This window comes from Lichenostomus cassidix, chromosome 28, assembly GCF_008360975.1.
Source record: "Lichenostomus cassidix isolate B80296 chromosome 28, HeHo_3.0, whole genome shotgun sequence".
NCBI classification, from domain to species: domain Eukaryota; kingdom Metazoa; phylum Chordata; class Aves; order Passeriformes; family Meliphagidae; genus Lichenostomus; species Lichenostomus cassidix.
In genome coordinates, this window is record NC_139508.1 from 5,715,184 (window position 1) to 5,727,756 (window position 12,573).

A 12,573-nucleotide genomic window follows, 5' to 3' on the forward strand; every position below is an offset into this window, starting at 1 on the left:
CTGCACTGCTACTGCCAGATTTTCCCTGGGGAATTTTCACCTCAGACTGAAGGAATCTCTCTCCCAGGCAGACTTTCGCAGGGGTAGGCCATGTCTTTGTGTTGGTGTGCTCAGCCCTGGTTTGGGCTCAGGCCTCCCCAGAATCACACAAAACATGAGTGGTAACCCTTGGTGAATCTGGTGTTTCGCAGACGTCTCTGGTAGTCCCGTCAGCGTGGATGTTGGGAAGTGCCGCTCCAGCTGCCTGTCCCAGCGGATCAGCTCCTTCCACCTCAACCTCCCAGGGTTCTCCAGACAGTCCTTCATGCTTGATTTCCTAAGGAGCAGGAAGGTGAGGACAGTGTGTTTGTATCACTGCAGGAGCGCTTGGGGCAGGGGGAGAGTCATGTGCTGATGCCTGGAGCTGTGGCTTTATACATGTTTTAAAAGACCTGGCTTGGGCTTCTGAAAAAACACATCACTGAGCATCTCATCCTCCCCTGGCCCAAGGAGTGGCTGGTGCAGGTGAGACAGACGGAAACTCTCCAGCAGTGCTGGATACCTCGGGGCAGAGAAAGGGCTGGATCTCAGCCAAGAAAGGGGCCGTGGCAGCGCCCACCTGTCTGCCCCAGTAGCATCTGAGCACGGTTCTGGCCACCCCCAGCCCAGGAGCTCTTACCACCACCTCTGTACCTGAGAGCTGCTCTCCCATTTGCAGGGGGACTGGAGGCCTGTTTTTGCCTCTGAGGAAAACTGGCAGCATGTAATTCCCACATGATATGCCATGTGTTACTCTTAGGAGGGACTTGGAGGAGCCTGTGCATTTGGGGACTCAGTTGTGGAGCACTTTTATTCCAGGAGAGCTGACATTGCCTAAAGTCCCATCTCCACTGGGATAACAGACCGTGGACGGGGGTGGAGAAAAAGCTCTGTGGGTGCTGGACATGTGTGTCCTGTGAGGGATCACCTGTAGCTATGACAAATCTTGTTACTTTTCCCATTGTTGTCAGCACCGTGGCACTGCTGGTGCAGCGTCCTCTAGGCAGGCGGGGAGACAAAGAGAGGAGTAAAAGCTGAGCCAATTCCAAGTCGGGGGAGGTTTGTGTTAGGAGCTGATGCTGGAGGTTGTTCCCTGCGCTGTGTTTTCACTTGGGCGTGTCCCCTCCCCCTGTGCCACTGCAAGTGAGAGCCCCATGTTCCTGCCCCACGGGGTGCTGCTGTGAGCCGGCCTGGCTGCACCTGGAGCAGCTTCTGCTCCTCGAAGGCCTTCAGGAGGTGGAGACGGTCGAGGGCTGCCACTGCTGCACCTGCCCCGAAGAATGTCTCAGGCTCCCTGCCCTGAAAACCTTCTTTCCAGACTCTCCTTGGGAGGTCACGATCGACGTGGGGAAGTGCTCTGACCCAACCCACAGTGCAGGTATGACCGAGGGAGAGCTCCTCTCCCTCCCTTGATCTCTCCCTCCCTCCCTCCTTGTGGGAATATGGGAACAAGCACTCTTGTGTGACCAGCACCAGTGCCCAAGCTCAGGGCACCCAGTCTGCTGAGCAGACCCTCTGCCTTTGCAGGTATTGGGATTGTGGTTTGGGGTTGGATTTCCTGTTGCTGGGCCCTCACAGGTCTGCAGGCACAGTGATAATTCTCTCCCCTGTGCATGGAGGACGATGGGAATACAACTACCTCATGTACAGGGAAATGTCCTCTAGCCAGAGAGCATGGAATCAGAGTAACCCAGGCTGGGAGGGACCTCAGGGGTCTCTGCTCCAACCCTCCCAATCAAAGCAAGGAAACCAACCTGATGGTAAAAGCTCTGCTGGAAACAGAGCCCTGGAAAATGCAATTTCCTTGCTGCCAGTCTGAAATGGTCTTATACTACCAGTGAGCTACACTGATGTTTCAAAAATCACTTGGAAATGGAAACTACAAACTAAATCATTCCAGATGGGTCAAAACCTCCCACTGGGACAAAGCTGAACTGATTCATTGTGAGCTGGTGAGCTGTCTCATGAGTTCACCCAAGACACGACAGTGGAGATGAACTGGTCATATTTTATCAGAACGGAAAGTCGTGTTGAAATGATTTACCACAACTGTTTGAGAAATTCCATTGTCGTGGAATTTGCTGATGTCATTTTTTTGGCATTTCTAAAACCCAACCCGTTCAAACCTCCCGGCAGCTGCAGTGGCAGGGCTGTCCACTGCCACTAGAGAGTGACAGAGACCACGGGAGTGCTAAAGTGAGCCTGGCGAGCAGCACAGGAGCCTAGGAATTCATTCCATGATTCTGTGAGTTGGAGGGGCTGGGAGAGGGTGGTGGACCCCCCCGAGGGCTCTGCCTGGGGCCGGGTCCCCTCCTGGGGCAGCACCAGGAGGGTGTGCACAGGCGGCAGCACCAGCTGGTTATCCAGCTGCAAGTGGAAAAGGCAATTAGGCAGCGTGAAGTACTTTCTTCCAGAGCTGGGAGAATCAGCATTTACTTCCCAGACGTGTTAGTGGAAGGTGCTGGACGATTCTGTTGCCCCAGAGGGGGTGGGGGGCTGGGGTGTGGACTCATGGAGCGGGGAGGGGGAATCTCAGTCATGGTAATAGCCCAGGGCTGGCAAATGTGGACTCGCCGCCAGTTTTGCTTCTGCCCTAGGGCAGGTCTCTGCACTTTCCTTCTGAATCTTCCCCTGTAAAGTCGGGTTGACACTTTCAGTGTCATGGTAGACTTGGAAACATCAGAGGAATGGGGGCAGGGTGAGGTGGTGCAGGGCTGGAGAATGATGTTAAAATCTCACCCAGAAATACTGACTTCCAGAAATCCGCTTTTGTGAAATTTTGTGTCCCACTCTTAAGGCATCCCAGAGATATTTGCTTTCAGAAACTACTTTTCCCTCCCCTGAAAACAGCTCCATCCTGGAACAAAGAAATCTCCTCCAGCTGGTGAAATAGTTGGGAGGAGGCAGGAAACTCTCAAAACTCGTTCAAAGCCAGGACCAAAACACAAACAGTGAAGGATCCACACCCAAGGGTTGGGGCAGGGCAGGACCAGGTCCTAGTTAGAGCCTAAACCCACTTGGCCATCAGCTCAGCCATCCTTCTCCCCCTCCTCTAGCTCATGCAATGGAGATTTTTAACCCTAATTTACTTGGTGAGGGCAGAAAAGTCAGGGGAGTTAGCACAGAAACAACATGGTTTCTTTCTGCACAGAACATCAGCTCAGACTGAGCCTGGCAGGACAGTCTGTGCCTCTGCCCTTCCAACTGGATGTAGTTACAGCTGGAGGACCCTTGTCTCTTCTCTCCAGTTGCTGAGCCCTTGCCTGGGCCATCAGGACCTGCCACGGTGGCAAGTCTTGGCATGGCAGTGACACAGCAGCACACCCAGAGCCCCCCCCCCCCCCCCACTGCTCTCTGCAACCAAACTGGGAATGTCAAATCCAGACAGAACTGCTTCGTGCCCTGGGAATTTTTCATTAAGTTAAAGCTCGAATAGGGAAAGAAAAAGCAAAGCAGGACTTAGTTCTGCACCTTCAGAGCTGGGGCCCCTTCCACCCCTCTGGTACCAGCATTCCTTCATCCCACACCCCCAGAACTGGGGCCTTCCCCTTCCCCTTCCCCTTCCCCTTCCCCTTCCCCTTCCCCTTCCCTTCCCCTTCCCCTTCCCCTTCCCCTTCCCCTTTCCCTTCCCATCCCATCCCATCCCATCCCATCCCATCCCCTTTCCCCCTACCCATGGCAGCAGATGCCATAACTGGTGCTTCTGTGGAGAGCCCAGCCCAGAGCAAATCCTGTGGAAGTTCCTGGGGAATGTGTCTCCAGGAGAGCCTGTAACACTGGCTCTAGCATCTGAGAAGCCCGTTCAGGGCACAATCCCTGGCCAATCCAGAGGGAAATGCTGAATGTGTAAATGCTTAATCATGTTTCCCCATTCCCTGGTGCGAGAGTGTGGAAAAAGCACTGCCATCAACATTTTGTGTCCAAATACAGTTTTTCTCAGAGATAACATGGAGCAGCTTGTGCTTGCTCCCCAGAGCTGGGGCTTTCTCAGGGTCAGGGATAGCATTCACAATTTGCACCCACAATAACCTCCCTTTCCTTGTGGTTGGAAACTGGGATAGAAGAACACGACCTACCACTGACGCCCTGAGCTAGTGAAGGAATGAACCCCAAACTCCCAGCTGGGACTCTGACACGGAGAACAGCGTTTTTCAGAGAGTGCTGGATGTCAAAGCTGGATGGTCTGTGCTGCTGCCGCAGGGGCCTCGGGTGCAGCTCCAGGTTAATTTTCCTTCTTGTTTCCTTGCAGATGGACTTTTCTGTGGGCCCACAAAGTTCAGCACTGCTCTGGTCAAAAACCCACGTGGTGGGGAGGTGGTTCAGACACTGGAAAACTGCAAAATGAAGGAAAAATACTATCGTGTCTCCTAGGTGGAATCTTATTATGAAATTGTGCAGAGCTCTGCAGAACACAGGGAGGAACGGCTCAAGGTAGGTTTCCAGGGGATTGGCTCCTCTCTGGTAGGCTCAGCTGGGCCACATGGGGGTTTTAAACTGCTGGGTAGATGCTCTGACATTGGCAGCTTCATGCTGACATCAAACAAGAGTGGTAAAAATCTCACATTTGTATTGCCTTGTGCTATAAAATGTATTCTGCTGCCACTAATTTTTTCATACATTAGGGCCATAAAGGAACAAATTACTTTTTCGCTGGAGTGAGGATTTCTTTAAAAAAGTAATTGAGGAACAATGATATTTATTTTAAAAAATATTTAGTTAAGTATGTCTTCAGTTCAATGGAGAACTACTATCTACTTGAGCATGCCTTTGTGCACAGGGAACTCTGACTCAAAAAACACTGCTGTGCCCCCAAAATACTTTTCACCAGCTGTGCCTTGCTGCTACCCTTCTTTGGGAATGGATGCGGAGCCTGAGGCTGGAGGGAGGATGGAGGGTCCTGGGGTGTCCCTGCTGAGGTGCCGAAGGGGATTTTCGTGCCTTTGTTTTGCAAATCTTTGCAGGAAATCGATGTGGGAAGGTGCTTGGGCAGCTGCTCCTCGGGGGATGCCTGCTTGCTTAGGTAAGCACAGCTGCCAGGGTCCATCCGCTCTCCCTCCCGCACATCTGCACCCGGGACAGGTGGGAGCTGCCCCTGGTCCTCTCACCTAATGTATCTGTGGTCCCCAGGGGTGGGGAGGACACGGGAGCAGGGTTTGGGTAGCTATGCTGTGCTGGGGGGGGGAGAGCAGGGCATGCTGCGCTGGGGCCGAATTGGGCAGGCGGTTACAGAGCCCGTGGTGTTCCAGGACAGCAGATCCTGACAGTGGCTTCTTCAGCCTGGGATGTGCCACTCCTGTCCCTCATCTGCTGGCAGGAAGGGTGGGGAGTTGCTGGGGCAGGGTGGGTCCAGGCAGTTGTTTCAGGCTGAAGGGGCAGGACTGTGTGTTGATTGTAGACATAAAAATATGGGTCCCAAGCACAGGAAGGACATCGGGCAAGTCCAGAAGAAGGCACGGAGATGCTCCAAGGGCTGGAGCCCCACTGCCATTGAGCCATGCTGGGAGAGTTGGGGGTGTTCACCTGGAAAAGAGAAGGCTCCAGGAAGACCCTAGAGCCCCTTCTAGAGCCTAAAGGGGCTCCTGGAGAGCTGGAGAGGGACTTGGGACAAGGGCTGGAGGGGGACTTGGGACAAGGGCTAGAGGGACAGGACAAGGGGGAATGGCTTTTCACTGCCAGTGGGCAGAGATAGACGGGATATTGGGAAGAAATTGTTCCCTGTGAAGGTGATGAGGCCCTGGCACAGGTTGCCCAGAGCATCTGTGGCTGCCCCTGGATCTCTGGAAGTGTCCAAGGCCAGGATGGATGGGGATTGGAGCAACCGGGGATAGTGAAAGCTGTCCCTGCCCGTGGCAGGGGTTGGGATGAGATGAACTGTAAGGTCACTTCCAACCCAAACCATTTGGGGATTCTTTGAATGCAAAGGGAAGTAAATCAAATAATGCAGGAAGAAAGAGCCTGCTCTGCTCAGACAGAGGGAGGTGACAGTTAATAGCTTACACCAGGAGTAAGGAATAGATGCTGCAGGAAGATTGCTGCCTCCCTTCTACCCCACCCTGCTCCAGAGCATCTGCCCTTTACCCAAGCGTGAATGGAAGGCCCACGGTGTGGGAGCCAGTGGTGTACTGGGGATGTACTGGGCATATACTGGTTTTTCTCTGCCTGCGCTGGAGGTTTACTAGGGATGTACTGGTTTTTTCTCTAACTGCAGGGAGTCAGAAGACGGAGAGAGATGCCTGGTTTGGGCAGAAGCTGCCCCGATCCGCTGTGCCCCTCACGGCTACGATGTGCACAGGTTCCAGAGCCGCCAGGACTGCATCCGCACCGTCGCTACCATCCGGGAGTGCATGTGCCAGGGATAGCGGGGCTCGAGCTGCGGGTGGGGCTCCTGGAGGCCCCGCCAGACTGTCTGTAGGATATGTAAATGAGAGAAGGCTATTTTTTGAATAAAAGCTACTTTAACCAGCGGGTATAAATGAACCCACTACAAAATGTTTTGCAGCTTGTCAAATAAACATCATGGGCAATTTGCAGCTCCTTGGGCCTCCACTGTGCAGCTCCACGGCCCCTCTGCATCCAGCATCCCGGGAGGATGCAGCCGTCTGGCACGGGCTGGGGGGTGCACGGGTTGGCTGCTCCCGGTTACAAACTAGGGAGCCAGAGTCAAGCGGGGGAACCAGGAGCTGGGCATGTTGGGGCAGAGCTGTGTCTGCTGCAGGCACCCCCAGATATCCTGTGGGACATGCTGCTGGTGAGCTGGGAGGAGAAGGGAAAGGATCCCGGGGATATGGATAGTTTCCTCTCTCTCTTAACTGTAGCCTGTCGGTGCCTCCGTGCCTGTTCTGCATAATTAACAGCCCTTTGGGTTGGAATAAACTGTTGGCACAACTGGACATTAGTCTTCACCTTGTCTCCCATCAGGTGGTCCTGACAGGGCTTCAGCCAGTTGCTGAGTTAATGTTAATGTTAATGTTAATGTTAATGTTAATGTTAATGTTAATGAATGCAAATTTTTTCCGTTCAGTCCCATGGCAGCTGTACCGTGTGTCATGTCCACCTGCACCAGCCTGTTTTCTCTGTGACTGGGGTAGAATTGGCTTTATGCCACCACCCGGATATTCCATTAAGTTCAAACATTCAGGAATTAGCAGCAAATGCCTTCTAATTCCCAGGAAGCCAGGTTTTTTTTGTTTTTTTTTTTTAACAAAACCAAAACCAAAAACACCAACTGGATTAGCTGCTGTTGCGGTAACCCCACAGCCTGGGGCCGTAGCACCGCCGAGTCCTCTGCTGGATCCTGCTCTGCCCCGTGGCCTCGGCTCCCCGGGGGGACACACAGCCTGGGCTGCCCCCCTGAGAGAGGGAACCCCGGGCACCTCACCCTGCACACCTGACAGGGACATGGGGACACCTGTGTGACACTGAACCCCCACCACGCTTCTCACTCTCAGCAGTGGCTGCGGCAGGGGCAGCACAAGCTGCTGCAGCAGGACCGGGATGGGAAGGGGATGCTCATTTTGATGGGCTGCATTCCTCCACACAAAGGTCCTCCGATTTGTCCCATTAGTGCCATCATTAAAATCCAGTTAGTCTCCTATAGAGAGCAAATGCAGGCCAGCGAAGACCCTGGCAAGGTCTTCCAGACCCCCGTGTCCCCTGCCAGCCCCGGGAGCGCTGGTGAGCCATCCTCCCTCCCGCTTGTGTACTGGAGCTAATTGGTGCAGGGGGCCCGGGAGCCCGGCTTCTCACCTTGTTAGCATGGCAATTAGCTCTCTTTACCCTCCTGATTGCTCCTGTGCATATTTCGCTCCAATCCAGCTTTCTAGTGAGTTATAAATGCAGCACCGGGGAGGCCGAGGGAGTTGAGCTGGGACAGGGAGCACAGAGCCATGCTGGGGACTGTCTTGTTGCTGCTGGCCTTGGCCAAGCCCGCATGCCCGAGCCCGGCCAGCGTGGCAAGCCGGAGGGCTGAGGCGCTGAAGAAACTCCTGGAAGTCTTTGGCATGGAAGACCCTCCAGCCCCCCCGGCTCACTTCAAGCAGCCTCCCCAGTACATGGTGGATCTATTCAACACTGTTGCCAACGCGGATGGTGTCACCAAGAACCCTGACATCCTGGAGGGCAACACTGTTCGCAGCTTCCTGGATAAAAGTAAGGCGGGGTCCCTGCGGTGCTGGGATGGGGCTGTATGAGAGGGTGAGCATGGCCGGTGGAGGTGCTGCCCCTGGTTTTGCTCTTCTCAACCCGTCCTTCCCTCCAGCTCAGAGCAAGGAGATGCAGTTCCTGTTTGTCCTCTCCAGCGTGGCCAAGAACGAGAAGATTCTGACAGCAGAACTGCACCTTTTCCGCCTCTGGCCAAGGGTCACAGATGGGCCCAAAAGGCACCACTTCTGTCAGGTGAGGAGGGGGATGGGATGGGGATGGGGATGGGGATGGGGATGGCGATGGCGATGGCGATGGCGATGGCGATGGCGATGGCGATGGGGATGGCGATGGCTGTCCCCCAGCCTGTGCTCAGGGATGCCACTAGCACATTGTGGTCACTTTCCTGCAGTGGGAACATGGCCTGGTTTGGGGACTACATGAACAAATGTTTCACAGGGAATCATGATGATTTAACTGTGGCAGGTTCTTAAATATCCTTCTGGTTTGTGCGAACATCAGCAAAGGCACACCAAGGTTGTTACAGATCCATGCTGACAAATCCCCATCTCCCCCCACGCCTGTGTCCAGGGTTAAGCCCTCAGGCAGGATATGCCAGGGGTGACCACCTTTTGCCTTCCCCAGGTCAGTGTCTACCAGGTGCTGGAGAAAGACAAGCTGGACACCTCTGGAGGGAAGAAGCTGCTGGCAGCCCGGCTTGTCTCACTGCAGACCTCGGGCTGGGAAGTCTTTGCCATCACGCCGGCTGTGAGTTGCTTTTCCCGTATTGTGGGCAGCACAGAGGGAATCCTGGGGGTTCACACGCAGGAGGTTTTTTTACCCAATTCACCGCCAGCAGCATTTCAGCGCTGCTGTCTCCAGTGCAGTCTCTGCAGTGACATGGGGGGAATACATCCTCTGGGAGGGGGAGGAAAACGTTCTGCCAAGAGCCCCAGGGGCTGCTTCATCCTTCCCCAAACTTGTCTCACTGCTCTGCAGGGAGGGCCGGTGCAGGTTCCTGCCACCGTGTCCCCTGTGCTGCAGCCCCAAAGCAACCCCTTCCCGTGGCACACAGAGTGTGGCCTCAAGGGATCCTGGTTTGCACTGTCCTGCTGGCCTGGCACCTTCCTGTGGGGACACCAGCGCGGTGCCTGTCCTGGTCCATGGTGACACGGGTTTGGTTCCCCAGGTTCGTGACTGGACTGAAGATGAAAGCAGCAACCAAGGTTTGCTGGTGACAGTCCAGGGCCCGGGGGGAAGCCCACTTGACCCCCCACCACTGGAGTTTGCATCTGGACAGGGCCACCACGAGAGCAAGAAGCCCATGTTGGTCCTGTTCACGGATGACGGGCGCCGGGGAGCGTCACTGCCCATGGCTGGCTTCCCAGGTGGGTCCCACATGCCTGGCATAGCTGTCTTGGTGACACCATCCCTTTCCCAGGGGGTGCTCCCCACACGTGGACTCCTCAAATCTAAAGCTCCTTCCATGGCCGGAGGGAGAGGCTCTCTCATTTCTGGTGTAGTCTGCTCAGGGTTGTTGCCTGCTTGCAGATGTAAAGCTGGATTTGAGTGTGGCCATGAGACTGAGGTTGTCGCCTCCTGCTTGCTCTACCTGGGCTGGTGATAGGCTGTGCAGACAAAACTTGTGGGGAGGGGTGGCCAGGGGGGCTGCAGTACTTTCTCCCTCCTCTCAGGCTCACACAGTGGCTAATGGCATTGGATGCTCCTTTCTGATAGATTTAAAGCCTCAGGCGTCTGATCTCCCTTCCAAGATGCCGGTGCCCAAGCTGGGCAGGTCGCGCAGCACACGCTCGCTGGACCGGCTCCAGCCCTGCCAGAGGCATCCCTTGTCTGTGGACTTTGAGGAGATTGGCTGGTCTGGCTGGATCATCTCACCACGGGGATACAATGCCTTCCACTGCAAAGGCTCCTGCCCCTTCCCGCTGGGCAAGAACATGAGGCCAACAAACCATGCCACAGTGCAGTCCATCATCAATGCCCTGAAGCTGAGCGAGGGCGTCAGCAGCCCCTGCTGTGTGCCTGACAAGCTCTACTCTATCAACCTCCTCTACTTCGATGATGACGAGAACGTGGTCCTCAAGCAGTACGATGACATGGTGGCCGGGAGCTGTGGCTGCCACTGAGGCAAGAGGAGCAAGGGGCTGGAAACACCGCCACAGTGGAGGCTGCACCTGCTCCCTGCAGAGAATCAGTGTGGGGTCTCTGTCCCACAAACTCTCTAAAAGAGACTGGGATGAGCAAAGCAAGGGGGTGCTGGCTCTGCCCTGGGTGTGTCACCCCCAGCAGTGCCTGCCCGGGAAGGCTCAGGGCCAAGCTCTGATTAAATCAACCCGAACGAGCCTGTGTGACCCAGCAGCCACAGGGCTCCATTTGGGGGTGCCCTGTGCGGGGGTGTGGGTGTCCCTGCCTGTGCAGAGGCTCCTGCAGGCTGTACTATATGTATATATGACATATGTATACGACATATATATATGTATAGGACATATGTATATATGACTAATATATGACAGAAACCGCCTGTACAGTGTCCTGTAAATGTCTGTACATTCCTGCATTGCTGTGATTTGTAAAATTAATTCAGAGCAACTATTAAAAGTGCCATTCTCCAAACCTGTGGACTCTGAACTGCTGCCAGGAATGGAGCAAGCAGATATCCTGCAGGCGCAGGGAGGGGGTGCACATGGAGGGATGAAGGTCCAGCTGCAGTGCAGTCTCCAGGGGTGAGGGGAGGAGGTAGTTGTGCCCCATTCCTTGGAAGCTGAATGATCTCAGGATCCATCAGCCTGCAAACAGGGGGTGCAGGGAGATGAGCAGGCAGTGGGGGTGCTTGGAGGAATGTGGTGACAGGGTCTGGGGTGGGAAGGGTGTGTGTGTAGAGGTGTCTGGAGCTGATGTTGATGGGGTAGGTGGGTGGTGGCTGTCGAGGTTTAACCCCAGATGGCAACTGAGCACCATGCAGACACTAGCCTCCCCCTCCACCCTGGTGGGATGGGGAGGAGAATCAGAAGAAAAGGTAAAACCTTTTGAGATAAGAAAAGTTCAACAATGGAAATAAAATATTATAATATTTAATTAATATTTGTAATAAAAAGGGAGACACCAAAAGGAGAGAGTCATAAACCCCAAGCCAGACAAATTATGCCCAATACCCAGTTGCTCAGCACCCACTGAGCTGTGCCAGCCTGTCTCCCAGCAGTGATGGTCTCCTCCCAGGCAGCTCCCCCAGTTGACACAGTGGGCAGGACATCCTATGGCATGGGCCAGTTCATCCCTTTGGCCAGTTCAGGTCAGCTGTCCTGGCCATGCTCCCCCTCAGCTTCTTGTGTAGCTCCTCACTGGCAGAGCATGAGACACAGATAAGTTCTTGACTTGGGGTGAGCACAATTGAGCCACAACCAAAACATCAGTGTGTGATCAACACTTTTCTCATCCTGAATCCCAAATACAACATTGTACCAGCCACTAGGAAGAAAATTAACTCTATCGGAGCTCAAACCAGGACAGTGGGGCAGGACAACTCTGGGGGAAGATGGTCAGAGAAAACTGCTGTGCCCAGAGAGAAGGTTCCTCACAGAAGAGAATTGGGGTGGAAACCAGAGCTGCCCAACGCAGTGGGGTCAGGTCAGTGCTGGGGAGGTGTAGAGAGGGAAAGTGTCAGTGTGGGTGCTGGGGAGCAGGTGTAGGTATAGGCGGTCAGGGCAGGGGACCTCTCACACCTGATGGCCCAGCCCCCTTGTCCCCTTCAGTCCAGCTCTCAGTGGGAGCGTGGCTGTCCCTGTCAGAGTGCTCGGCCCCTCCAAGTCTTTCCAAGTTTCCAACAGCAGCAATTTAGCCACAGGCCCAGACTGATACCAGGAGTCCCCCAGCACCTCTGCATCTCCAAGCCCAGCTCACAAATGAGGTAATCCTACCCTGGCCTGGCTGGCACCAGTTTCTTCCCTCTGCTCCCCTAGAAGCAGCACCAACAGCTGTTGGCCCTTCCCCATGCCAATCCTCCCTGCAGCCTGAGGTCCCTCTCTCCATCCCACCCAAGGGAAGCGTGAATCCCTTCAGGAGGCCCATTGACTGGACATGGTCCCACACCGGAGGGCAAATCCTTCTCCTGTGCCTCCAGGACATGTTCCCCACTGCCTCCCATGATGTAAACACAGGGCAGAGCCAACTGGTGTGTCCTGATCATACGCATGTCCCAGCTCCAGTTCCAGCACACCTAGGCTCGGGCACCTCATTCCAAAACTAATTCATGGACAGACTCATCTGCATCCCTGAGAGCCCCCTCCTTGCATTGATGGACTTGTGAGCCCTGGGGAGATGTCCCCTCCTCAGCCCAAATGATGAGCATTTTACTGAATCACTAACAGTGGTGGACAAGAATCCATGACAATGAAGGGTTTG

At 54.6% G+C, this 12,573-nt stretch overlaps 1 protein-coding gene and 1 long non-coding RNA gene across 2 annotated transcripts; both read left to right on the top strand.

The window, feature by feature from the left end:
- Window positions 1–380: 380 nt before the first annotated feature.
- LOC146426342 (uncharacterized) lies at window positions 381–6,858 on the top strand. The gene is made up of 4 exons (XR_014846306.1): window positions 381–2,263; window positions 4,268–4,449; window positions 4,980–5,038; window positions 6,227–6,858. It is a non-coding gene; the product is annotated as an uncharacterized LOC146426342 (long non-coding RNA).
- A 986-nt stretch (window positions 6,859–7,844) lies between these two features.
- Window positions 7,845–10,612, top strand: LOC146426343 (bone morphogenetic protein 2-like). Its single transcript, XM_085040886.1, has 5 exons — window positions 7,845–8,166; window positions 8,276–8,412; window positions 8,803–8,925; window positions 9,347–9,545; window positions 9,895–10,612. Exons 1-5 carry the CDS (start codon window positions 7,905–7,907, stop codon window positions 10,299–10,301), a joined length of 1,128 nt encoding a protein of 375 aa, XP_084897012.1. The 5' UTR covers window positions 7,845–7,904; the 3' UTR covers window positions 10,302–10,612.
- Window positions 10,613–12,573: the final 1,961 nt, after the last annotated feature.